The sequence below is a fragment of the Carex rostrata genome, chromosome 18 (assembly GCF_964058835.1).
Source record: "Carex rostrata chromosome 18, lpCarRost1.2, whole genome shotgun sequence".
In the NCBI taxonomy this organism is placed as follows: Eukaryota; Viridiplantae; Streptophyta; class Magnoliopsida; order Poales; family Cyperaceae; genus Carex; species Carex rostrata.
In genome coordinates, this window is record NC_135935.1 from 978,240 (window position 1) to 990,811 (window position 12,572).

A 12,572-nucleotide genomic window follows, 5' to 3' on the forward strand; every position below is an offset into this window, starting at 1 on the left:
AAAAACACAAAATAACATCGAGAAAACACTGTAACAACATTGTAAATACTTTCTTTATCAATATATCTGTTAGTGGCATTTTCCACTAACGCTGAAAAAAAAAACAAAAAAAAAACACAAAAAACACAAAACAACCAGATACGATAATTGATAAATGCAGGTAACAAGGGCAACTCTTGTAGTCAAGCCTTAGGAGCACATGTCAGACAGGTGTTCCAGGCAGCAACAATACTTTTTTTTTTTTTTTTTTTTTTTGAGGCTGCGAAGTTATGAGGGGGAATCGAATTCTCGACCTTTGGGTACAACAACTCTAAGATATTTTTCTAGCCAGTTGATAATCCGTTGCTTTCTGAGTGGCAACAACACTCAATTGCACTCCTGCATCACATTAGAAATCACAAATTTGGGACAACAAAATCAGAAAATCATTAATATATATTCAAGAAAACACATTTATAAAGAAGACATCAAATCATTTACCAAGGGTTTGCAAACAACAAATCAAGTACATTTGATGAAACCATCACTACACTGGTACTACCGTACCATAGTAAATTAATCATTCTATTTTGATACTATGCATTGCTTAAGAGGTTAAGTGGGCATAGTGTGCCTTTTGTTTTATTTATTACACATTTTTAAGAAAAAATAGCAGTTTGGAGACCATTTATTTACTGCTTGTTAAAGAAAAAAAGGTGTAATGAATAAAACAAAAGGCACACTATGCAGTGATTTACCGCAACAAAAAGACCATTTATTTACTGCTAGTTTGATAAATTTGGAGATTTGTTAATGGAGTGTTTGAGAATTGATATTTGCAGTGATTTGATAATTCTGAAGATTTTGACAAATTAGTGTTTTGAGATGAGGGAGATGATCCGTGAATATACTAAAATTCGATTGTTAATTGTTAATTCTTTTTGTTGAACTGAGGTCTAAGTTTGGCATCAGACAGAAGTTTGAGTAGCCAGTGTATGCACCAAGTCATGTGGGTAGATTCTTTTGGACCACACTAAGATCATTTTTGGATTTAGTCGAGTCAATTCAGACCGAAGATCAAACATATACACATTTTGGCCAAGATTTTTAGATAATTCCAATTGTTGATAATTTGGTTAATTGATAGATTTTTGTTTGGTGATTTAGATAATTGGACAATTACGGTGACATAGTGTTTCAGTTGATAATATTTGTGTGTCATCGTGATTGTTTTGCACCGGTACACAAAGTCCACATCAGGCGACCGCTTTTCGCACCAGTACATAGTGTGTATCAAGTGATTATTCTCACACCGATACATATATAAGAGTGTATATCTGGCAAGTGGTTTTCATATTTCAGATCATTTTTTTTTTGTAATTGTGTTGTTGAAATTCTCACATTAGTGGCTTCGTAATCCCAATTTAGTAATTTTGGTGTTTGGATATTTGAGAGTTTTGTACTTTGACATATGCAAATGATGACTATTATCGTTGATTATAAGAGGGATTGAATGATAATAATTTTGGAGAGAATGAATAGAAGTGCTCTTTTGTGAGTTTGGACTATTCAAGAAATTGTCATGCTTTAAAGATGACATAAGATACATCCATTTCTGACTATGTAGTGCTTTTTAATGATGTGAAGAATATCTAAATTTAGGTGGACAATAGGAATATTGACATGATTTTTGCTAGGTTTCTTGACTAAGTTGAATACATAGTTTAAGGATATCAGGCTACATAACAGGTATTACGTACCCTTAATGATATAAAAAGTAATTTGTTGGTTAGTTAGATATCGACAATGACTTGACATGCAAGAGTAATTATCGAGATATTCTAGATGAGATTTCAGTTTGAGGTGGAGTGTGCTTCTTATCTCACTATATTTTTCTGTTATGTCTTGAGTATGTTGTTAGTTTATGTTTATGTTTATGTTTGTTTTATATGCAATTTAGTTAAAGGTGAAGATTGTCATGTTTCTCACTGTTGAGCAGGGGCGGAACTAGAAAATTTAAATAGGGGAGGCTAATCTATAAAATGTAATATATGAAAAAAACAAAAAAAAAATGTGGCTAGTGGGAATTGAATCCATGAACTCACACATAACAACCAGAACTCAAACCACTAGACTACCAACAAACATTTGTTATTTTATGAGGGGTGCTAGAATATATAAAAGTTCTAAAAACTCAAAAGTTTAACTAAAGTTTAATATACATAATTAAGAATTTTAAAATCATGGGGTGGCTTAGCACCCCCTGATCAATACATAAATCCGCCCCTGCTGTTGAGTTGTGTATCTTTAATTATTTTTATAATAAAAATTAGATTAAAAAAAAATAAGTTCACCCTCTAATGTGTCTCATCCATCCTCTTTTTTTTTTTTCTCAAACCCTTAAAAGCCTCACAGAAGAAATAAAATGACACAACTAGGGGTGTAAATGGGTACGATATGGGTAGGATGGAACTATTTTCACATTCATACCTACTAAGAATTGACCTTATCCATACCCTACTCATACCCGTTAAGAATTTGCCTTGCCTTACCCTACCCATACCCGTTAAGATTAGCGGGTAACGAAACGGTAGTGAGCGAATAACGAATAATATAAATATAATAATTTTATTAATTTTTCAAGTAAACCATCAAAATTTATCATGTCATACATATGCAATCACAATTACTAATATAAAATTAAAATATAAATATGCAATTAATTCTAAGTAATAGTTTTTTATTAAGCAAAAAAAAATCAAAATCACAAATATCTATTCTAACAAATTCAATTCCTTAACTAAATAATAAAACATTAAAAATAAAAAAGTAAAATGTTTAGCATAATATTCTTCTTATGATATAATTTATTTTATATAATCATCCGTTACCCAACGGGTACGAAATGACCTTTATCCGTACCCATACCCGTTTATCTAACGAAAAAAAAAATCCTTACCCATGTCCATACCCAATAAGTTAACGAAAAAAAAAATCTTACCCATACCTGTCTTATCGAATACGATACGAATAGGATAAACGGGTGTCATTGACACCCTAGACACAACAACAACAAAAATGAGCACAGAAGAAACTTGAATGAAAAAAAAAGAACACTAAAATTGAACATACCAAAAGCAATCCCAACAGCCACCCCCACGGCTAGTGGTCTTAGTAGGAACTTGTTGAGCATAAACAGTATCTTTTGTTGGATAACCGACCGGAGGCGGTGCAGCGTAGGCTGAAGTGTGCATAGCTTGGACTGGATAACTCTGCGCCAATGGAGAGTTTGTACTTCGTGTTGGTGGTGCAAAAACTGTACATAAATTAAAATAGTTAGTTCAGCAGGAACATAAGAAAAGTGCAGATAGTTTCGAAGATGAAATTTTTGTTGTTTTAATTTGTGAATACATCTGATCTGAAGACTTTCTCCATAAGAATACTTCAAATTAAAATCTATACCACAAATTTATGACAAATTCACAAGATTTGTTTCTTTTCATTTCTTTTGTTAATTTTCAAGGTAAGTTTACTGTGAAGTCAATTTTCAATTGTAAAATAGTACAATTCTGAAAATTGTTGAAAAAGCCAGTCAAGGATTTAACGAAGAAATACTAAAGAAAAAATAATAATATTAAGACTACATAGGCGAAGTTCTACAAAAATATAAATAAAAACATTTTCTAGTTTTCTGGAATTGGAGAAAAAAACAGCTAATGATTCAAGAAACAAAAAAAATAAATAAATTAATGTGTTTCTTGGGGGACAATGTAGCCAGCCAAATATTACTCCTATTCTACTGAAACAGGGAAGACATTTATTGGGATAACAAACAAAGGCTTAGTAGAGATGATCATTAAGGATAAATCTAGATAAACAGTACGCAGTTATGCACCGAGGTATCCCAAAAAGAGTACCTGGAGGAGTTTGGTGCTGATTGTAGTTGCTCATACTGTTGAATGTTAATTGATACAAGAAGCGCTGTTATTGGACGGAGAGGAGAGAAGAAAGTGGTTAGAAACAATTGATGGAGATGAGGTAATCCTACTTGTCTCCAAATTTATAGGCAAATATTTGCAAAATGATAAGTATGCATGCGGCCATTTTTATTAAAACCCTAAAAAAAAGGTTTTTACAAATCTGCCTCCGCTTTCGAATTTTTATTAAAATTGCCCCGATTGCTTGGCCCACGGGCGGCCCACCCTCCCTAGCAGACCGCCTAGGCCGCCTAGGGTCCGGGTGGTCCTCTTTTTTTTTTTTTTTTTTAGAGATTTTAATATTTTGATTTAAATAATCTTATGAAGAAATTTTTTTCTTGTTTAGAGTATATGCCAAAAAAATAAGACATTTGATATATTTATGTAGTAATGTCGTAACTCTTTATAACTTTGATTTGGTTTGTCAGTTAGATATCACAAGTTTACAGATAACACTAATTAAAGACTTGGTCTTGATTCAAAAATTTTCAAGCTCTGACAGCTTGTTGATATTCTTCTCTTTATTTCTGATACTAAAACAATAGTTTAGAGTTACTAAAATATGAACAAACCTCAAATTAGATCTCTGGCTATGCACAAAGTACCATAGACTGACCTCTGATATGGTACCAAGTCCAAACTCAGCAGTTAAGCACAAAGCAAATGCCACTGGTATAGTGCAATGTACTAAAAATATCAAATTTGATATCTTCTGGTAAATCAACAAGTCTGAACTGATACAGGGACCAAACTAAAAAAGTGATTATACTAGTATGTAGAGCATTAAAAAATACACAGAATTAATACAAATTTCAATTTATTTGAATTTTTCTACAATTAGTTATGAATTTTCAAAGTTCAACTTTTGAAATTTTTTTAAACAGCCATAACTTTGGCTAGGAAAGTCAGATTTGCGCGTATGACCACTTTTCAGAAAGGGGAGAAGAGACAGATCCAAATATCGCCTCGAGGATCACCCCTGAGCATTTGAAGCATCATAATTAAAAAAATATCGTTTAGTGCCTCAAAAATTCAGTTTAAGTTTTCGTTTAACAATAGACATACAATGATCGATATTTTGTTTAGTTAAAAGCCTAAGAGATTATTTAAGAATTATTCATATAATTATTTTAAAATGTATTTACTATTGAGTGAGTCTATGGTACTATGCATATTACGATTTGGCACCATGCTACGGCTCTATATTCGAGTTTTCAAATTCTAACGGTCGATCCGAACCGTTCATCTTGTTCTCCATATTAATATGTGTTTGGAGACCAAATTTTACATTTTTTGAAATTTTTTTACTATTTTTTTAGATTTATTGAAAATCACTGTTTTTGGATGGTCCAGAATTTTCAAATCAAGTGATGTTCTAAATATCTAAAAAAATAGTAAAAAAATTTCAAAAAACGTAAAATTTGGTCTCCAAACACATATTAATATGGAGAACAAGATGAACGGTTCGGATCGACCGTTAGGATTTGAAAACTCGAATATAGAGCCGTAGCACGCTAACAACCTGTGATATGCATAGTACCATAGACTCACTCTTTACTATTTATTGTGTTAATTTGCCTATCTCCGAGCAAATGGTATATGCTGACAATAATCAAATAATCCAATTATTCTCTAAAAAAAAAAGAAGGAGTTGACATCATTGAGGCAGTCTAACTATATTTCCTTGTGTATATTTGAATAAAATAAATTATTAAGAATCAAGGCCAAGTCCTTAATTAGTGTTATATTTAGACTTGTGATAACTTGAAGACAAATCAAATCAAAGTTATAAAGAGTTATGACATCACTCCATAAATATATCAAATGTCTTATTTTTTGACATACAATATAAACAAGAAAACTTCATTAAATTATTTAAATCAAAATATTAAGAGATCTATAAAAAAAAGGGGGGGGGGGGACTGCCTGGACCCCAGGCGATCTGGTCTCTAGTGGACCTCCTTTGGCCCGGGCGGTCTGCTAGGGAGGGTGGGCCAAGCGGTCAGGGCAATTTAAAAAAAAACCCAAATGCGGGGTAGATCTGTAAATTTTTTTTTTTAGGGTTTTAATAAAAATGGCCGAGTATGCATGTGTGTGTGCATATATATATAGAGTTGCACTTGACAGTTTGTCAAGTTTTCAAGAGAGAGAGAGAGAGAGTTAGGCTATTGTGCTTCAAGAAGTAAAGTGTTGTTACACCAAAAAGGTATAGTACTAAGTTTCAGTACAATTAGATGTACCTTTTATCTCTAAATACACTTTTGGTTCAGATTGCAAGTATACAATCCTACCGCGTAGTATATTATCGGGTATCGATCCGCAGAGAGTATGGTTAAAAACTAGGTTTAAACTTTGTGAATTAATTTCAGAAAAAGTAAAAAAGTAAAGTACAATAAAGTAAATGGGGGGTTTGTTCTAATTAAATATAAATTTGGGTTCAATACCCGAATTGGAGGAATTTAAAACAATTAAAGTAAATAAATGAAATAAAGATTGGTTTGCTTTCTAGTTTGAGAAGATCTAGGAGCATTCGGTCTACAATCTCTTGCTAATTCTATCTATTCGGTATTTGTTTGAGTTCATGTATGATTTAACGAGATTTCTAACCTAATGTATCATTAAGAGTCACTTTCGTGAATTAATGACGTGTCTAAGAAATTTGGACTTCACGATTAGGTCCTTCACCCTAGCTACCTAGACCCATTGAGCTCTTGTTAGTCTCTCCTCTCCTCAAATATTGGTACTTCACAATTAAGTCCATCATACCAATACCCGATTCGATTTGAGATGTCCTAATTAGGGTTTGGCTTCACGGTTAGGTCCTTCACCAAGTTCCTAACCTTAATTTCTATAGTTCCGGCTTAGATTACAAATTGGTTAGATCATAATCCAAACCTAGGGTATTTGCATTCATAATTTGGTACTATCCTATTGATCCTAGTCAATTTTGGTTCTTTCGAATCCAAAACGGGATAACTACAATTCAAATACTAATTATGTAATTAATACAAATGATAAAATCACATAAATTAACATCAAATCCCATAAAAATAATCATAATAAAAATAAATAACCGAATAAGATATAATTAAACAAGTTCATGCATTGACCTAAAATCCTAGAGAGAGATCTACTCCCTCATGGAGAGATCCATTACAAAAATTGGCAAAAATAAGAAGAAATGAAATCAAGAAATGATTACACCCTTTATTGAATCAAGAACCTCAAACTTGCCGAAATCTTGCTTGGACCTTCTTCTCCTTCCTAGAAAAGCTTCAGGAACTCCAGAAATTACCGCAGATTTATCGTTATATTTGATGAAAATGGACATGCACTAGGGAGAGAGAGATGAGAATGGATGATCCTTGAATGAGAAATCAACTCCTCCATTTATACCCAAGGACTATGCCCAATTAAGAAGCTTAGTTGTGAGGTGAGTGGGTGCTATATTCTGATTATTTCCCAGGTTGCCTTGTCCATATTTAGTTGTAAAACACTTCCATGAAGCGCCAAAAATAGAAACCGTATTGAAAACGTGTAAATCTGGCTTTCTGCGGCTCTAGTGCGTCCGCACTGGTGGTGAGTGCGGGTGGCTGACCCGCACTGGATTATGAGTTTCCATATTTAACTTGGAAAAATCCTGCGAAATCTCCTTAGTGCGTCCGCACTGGATATGGATGCCGGTGGCTGACCCGTACTGGTGAAATTTCTGTGTTGTTCTGAAGCTTGAAGAAAATCGGCTGTGTTGAGTGCGGATGGTTGACCTGCACTAGTGACTGAGTGCGGACGCATTACGCTCAGGAAAAATTCTTGGGTTTGCTGTGATGTTGCAAATGCGGCTAAGTGCTGAGTGCGTCCGCACTGGCTTCAGTGCGTCCGCACTAGAGGTCATTTTCTTCAGTTTTTCACCTTTTCCTGCATTTAAAGTCAAACAACCGCAGTAACTTGATTCTAGGTATATTTTAATCAATTCTTATTTAAAATACATGATATTTGGTGTTAGAATTTGCCAAATTCTAGATTGAATGTGAATATAATTTATGCTTATCAAGTGTATGTTTCACTTCACGATTGGTTTTGTACTCCAAATCATGTTCTACATTATTTTCTCTGTTTTCAAAGTTCCAACAGGTCAACATGATTTTCATATTAAAATGTTATTGGAGATCAGATTTTATATTTTTACTGTTTTTTATATAGGTACTAAATTATTATTTTGGATGGTCCAAAATCTTCAAAAAGCAGTGATTTTGTATCTATCTAAAAATAGTAAAAATATTCGAAACAAATATAAAATTTGGTCTCCAAGCATATTTTAATATGAAGATCATGTTGACCAGTTTGGATCGACTGTTTACACTTTGAAAATGGAGAAAAGGTTGTAAAGTGTGTGTGTGTTGGAGTAAAAATGTCTCTATTGTTCTCGCGTTCTAATCATATCTTACATCTTTTTATTTTATTTTGAAAGTCTAAAAAATCGATCCAAATCATTCAACATGATGTCTATATTAAAATCGATGTTCTAAATAGCGCGCTATAGCATTTTTGGACCTAAACGCTAAGCTATAGCATTAAAACACGCTATTTGAGCTACAGATGCTATAGCGGTAATAGCGGTCCGCTATAGCGCATAGTGTGTAGCGCAAATAGTGCGCGTTATGCAACATGAGCTTTTTTTTTTCCAATTTATATGGGCTTTAAAATAAATAGATGTTGAAGATATTATTTAATTTTGATGAATATTACATCATATCAAATTCAAGTTCGCTATAATAAATTTTTCATTTTGTCCTTGTTTTTTTTTAACTGATGATAAATCAAATAAATAATTGGTAAATTATGGAAATTTTAGGTACTAACAAGAATTTTTTCAAGGATCATCTGTTTATTTTACTAGAAGTATGAATTTTTTTTCTTTCAATTTCTAGGTTATTTTGAAATTTAAATAGAAAAAAGATAAATTATGTTATGATGTTGAAGATATTTTGAATAGAAAAAAATCAATAGTTTATGATATTAGTATTATTATGGATATTTTGAGTCGCAATTTGGACTTTGTATTGGTTCAATATGAATATTATAATTTTTAATCAATTTGGTATTATTTATTGTTTTATGAGACTAGATAATGTTGATATTTAGTACAAATATATAATATAATTTTTATAAAAATAAAAAAACGCTATGTGGCATAGCTTTCGCTATAGCGACGCTATTCACTATAGCTTATTTTGAAGGCTCCCCGCTATGACGCGATAAACGCTATTTAGAACCTTGATTAAAATGTACTTGGAGACCAAATTTTTGATTTTTTTGATTTTTTTACTAACTTTTTGATAGATATAAATCATTATATTTGAATGGTATAATATCTTCTTAAAAACAGTAATTATATACCTATCTAAAAAATTAGTAATATTTTTTTAAATAATATAAAATTTAATCTCTAAGCATATTTTAATATGGAGATCATATTAAGCAATTTAAATTAATTGTTTGAACTTTGAAAACGAAAATAAGAATGTGAAATATAATAAGAACTAAATACAAAAACCATGAAGTACTTTAACTCCACTCATCTTCATATATGTTTTTATATGGATGAGCATATATGCTATTTTGAACGTGATTTCAACAAACATTATTTTGCAATAAAGGAAGAAACACAAAATTACAATACAGTGAGATTCTTGATGACAAGTTTGCACTTTACAACATCACACTTGACATTTTCTAAACATTATTTTGCAAAAAAGTAAGAAACTCAGAATTTATTTTGCAATAAAGTAAAGGCTCTTGATGATAAGTTTGCACTTACAACACTATACTCGACATTTTCTAAACACATTTTGTTAGAAAAATAGTAACTAAAGAGCTAGTTTTAAATCTGAATTTTGATCACTAAATAAATAACAATTATGTTAAAAAATATAATCAATAATATAATTAAAATAGTACTACCTGGAGCTGCAAAATACGGACCTAAGTCAACTTCTCGTCCTAAGTGCAAGAATAATCGATTAAGACTGCCTCAAGTTACGCCGATATTCCTCCGCCTGTGGGCGCAACTTTGGTAGAGGTTGATGTAGCTTCTTTCAACAATGATGGCAGAATAATATGTTTTCTATAAAGAAAATATTTATTTGTGAGAGAATAAAAATTGAGTTTTTTTTATGAATTATAGAGCTAAGAGGAAGAGGAAGAGCACCGACATTTTTATTTTTATCTATTTTTAAAAATATTTTATTAAAAATAACCAGGGTTTAGCCAAAATTTTAAAAATACCCAAATCATGAAAAAAATACATGGTCCTGAATTTTAATTTGGAACCGTGGAAAAAATTCATGGTCCGGAATTTTAATTCGGAACCATGGAAAAAATTCACGGTCCGGGGGTATAAATAGGCCACAACAACATTTTTAATTTTTTTTTAATTTTTTGTATTGAAATATTAGAATGTTGAATATATTTCTTTGAAAATAGATGAAATACAATATAACTTAATTTATTAGAAAGACTGCAACAAGTAACTCGGATCAACATTTTTCAGGCCGGATTTTTTGCAGATTTTTCAGTTAGTCATTTGGCATTCTCATTTGGTTGTGAATTACTATCTTGGGTATTGTAGTAATTTGGGGAGCTAGAGGATGCAGAGTTGTATGCGTTTTGGGTTATAGGTTTTTGAGTTTGAGCATAGAGGAAAGTGAGTTTGGCCATGAGCTTAAGATCCTCAATTTGTCGAAGTTTTTCTTCACAGCTCCTAAGATGAGCAAACAGTTTCTCTAGTGTGAAGAGTTGTATCCCTGAGAGCACTTCTAGTGCACTCCCCATTGATTTCCATTCCGGTTTCCTAAGCATAACTCGTAAGTTCGATAAATAATGATTTTCTAAGTTCGATAAACTCATTTTGAATTTATAAAAGCCTATTATAGGTATCTTCTACATACCATTCTCTACATTAAAAGTTTCAAATTTTGTTTCTAGTCCTGCTAATTTGGTTTGTTTAATTTGATCATTACCCTCATATTGTGTACAAGAGCATCCCACATTTCTTTAGTATTTTTTGTATTCGAAAACACAATCCAAATTGATTCATGCACATCACCTATAATAGCATTCATAACAGTGTCATCTACCTTGTTAGCAAGTTTGGACTTTGTGGTAATTATGTTGGTGGTTGTGTTATAAGCCAATATGAAAGCCTTTTCTACAGCTTCCCACACATTAATTAAGTTCAAGTAGTTGATCATCAACTTTTTCCAATAGCTAAAGTTTTTGGTCGATGAAGTAAACATTGGAGGTTCTTTAACATATTTTTGTATATGATGTGCCATTTATAGGATCTAATAATAATAATCAAATTAAGTGTATCTTTTCATAGCTACATTCTTGATAAGTATTGAAGTTGTTCATTCATCCTTGATGCATGTATCATATTCTTTATACTAATGAACATGCACAATATCTCAAAACAAGAAAACTGTAAAATTCAATTAATATATATTTTGCAAATCTAGTCAAACAAACAAATGGATTGTGGTCCAATCCAACAATTTTGCCACTAGAACACCCAATATTTCATAACTGAACGGATCTTACTGTTTCTATTTGTTCATTTTCATTTGTTTCAAATGGAAACTTGGATCCTTAAGAGTTTACCAATATTTAAGAAGCTTACAATACTCCAACATCGAAATTGTGTAAGTTTTTTTTTTTTTTTTTTTTCTTTTCAAAAAGTACTAATTTTCTCACCCTAGTATTTTTTAGTTGCATTGTCAATGAAAGATCTCCTTAGTTTTTTATTGGTTATTGGTTGTATGAATGTTATGTGCATTACTTATGCCTTAGTGATTATCCAAACCAATGAATCTCGCTAGTTGGAGCATCTCCAAAAAGAAATGTCTAGATGGTTGAGATCAAGTAATGGAAATTTTAACCGACGTATGCTTACTACAAGTGAAGAGTGAAATTTTAGAACATGTACAGTGATCTCGTTCAATATTTTTAATCGACGTATTGAGCATGCATGCGTAAAAGTTTGTGTCATCGAGCTTTATCAAATTGAATTGGGCAATTATATAATTGTATGTTGGCAATTACATTAACACTCCTTTGATGGGGCCTTGCATTATACAACTATACTAGTTCAATTGGATACAACATTTTTGTATATGTATATTGAATTTGAAATATTATTTTTTGTTTGTTGCATGTTAAATATGGATTGTTTATTGTTTGTTATGAATATTGAATATTTATTGAAAGCCAATATGGATGTCTAATATTGTATGTTTAATGGCTAGTAAATATGGGTGCTAGCCACTTGTAAATCATTACATAAAAAAAATTATAACATACATGGTGCTAAACAACAAACTGTGTATTGTTTCAAAAGATACATGGATGCCTTGTAGAAATCGTATATATAATGCTTGTTATTTGTACACGGTTAGTTCGATTGTGTAAAAATCACCATTTTCAACACCTTTTTTTTTTTTAATCTGACACAGCCTGTTTATATTAACCATATATGTTATTCCTATATAGACACGGTTCGTAAACTATATACAAAGTACCTCTTATTCATACATAACGCTCGCTGACATGGTCGTGTAA

The 12,572-nt window shown here is 31.6% G+C and overlaps 1 protein-coding gene and 1 long non-coding RNA gene across 2 annotated transcripts in view; one reads left to right on the forward strand and one right to left on the reverse strand.

Moving 5' to 3' along the window:
• The window catches only part of LOC144569407 (uncharacterized), a 50,977-nt gene that overhangs the window by 394 nt on the left and 38,011 nt on the right, over positions 1 to 12,572 (forward strand). The gene's annotated exons all lie outside the window — the stretch shown is intronic.
• LOC144569405 (protein CYSTEINE-RICH TRANSMEMBRANE MODULE 6-like) lies at positions 13 to 4,043 on the reverse strand. Its single transcript, XM_078319749.1, has 3 exons — positions 3,897 to 4,043; positions 3,112 to 3,295; positions 13 to 378 (listed from the first exon to the last, which is right to left on the reverse strand). The coding sequence occupies exons 1-3, from the start codon at positions 3,928 to 3,930 to the stop codon at positions 324 to 326; spliced, it is 273 nt and encodes a 90-aa protein (XP_078175875.1). The 5' UTR covers positions 3,931 to 4,043; the 3' UTR covers positions 13 to 323.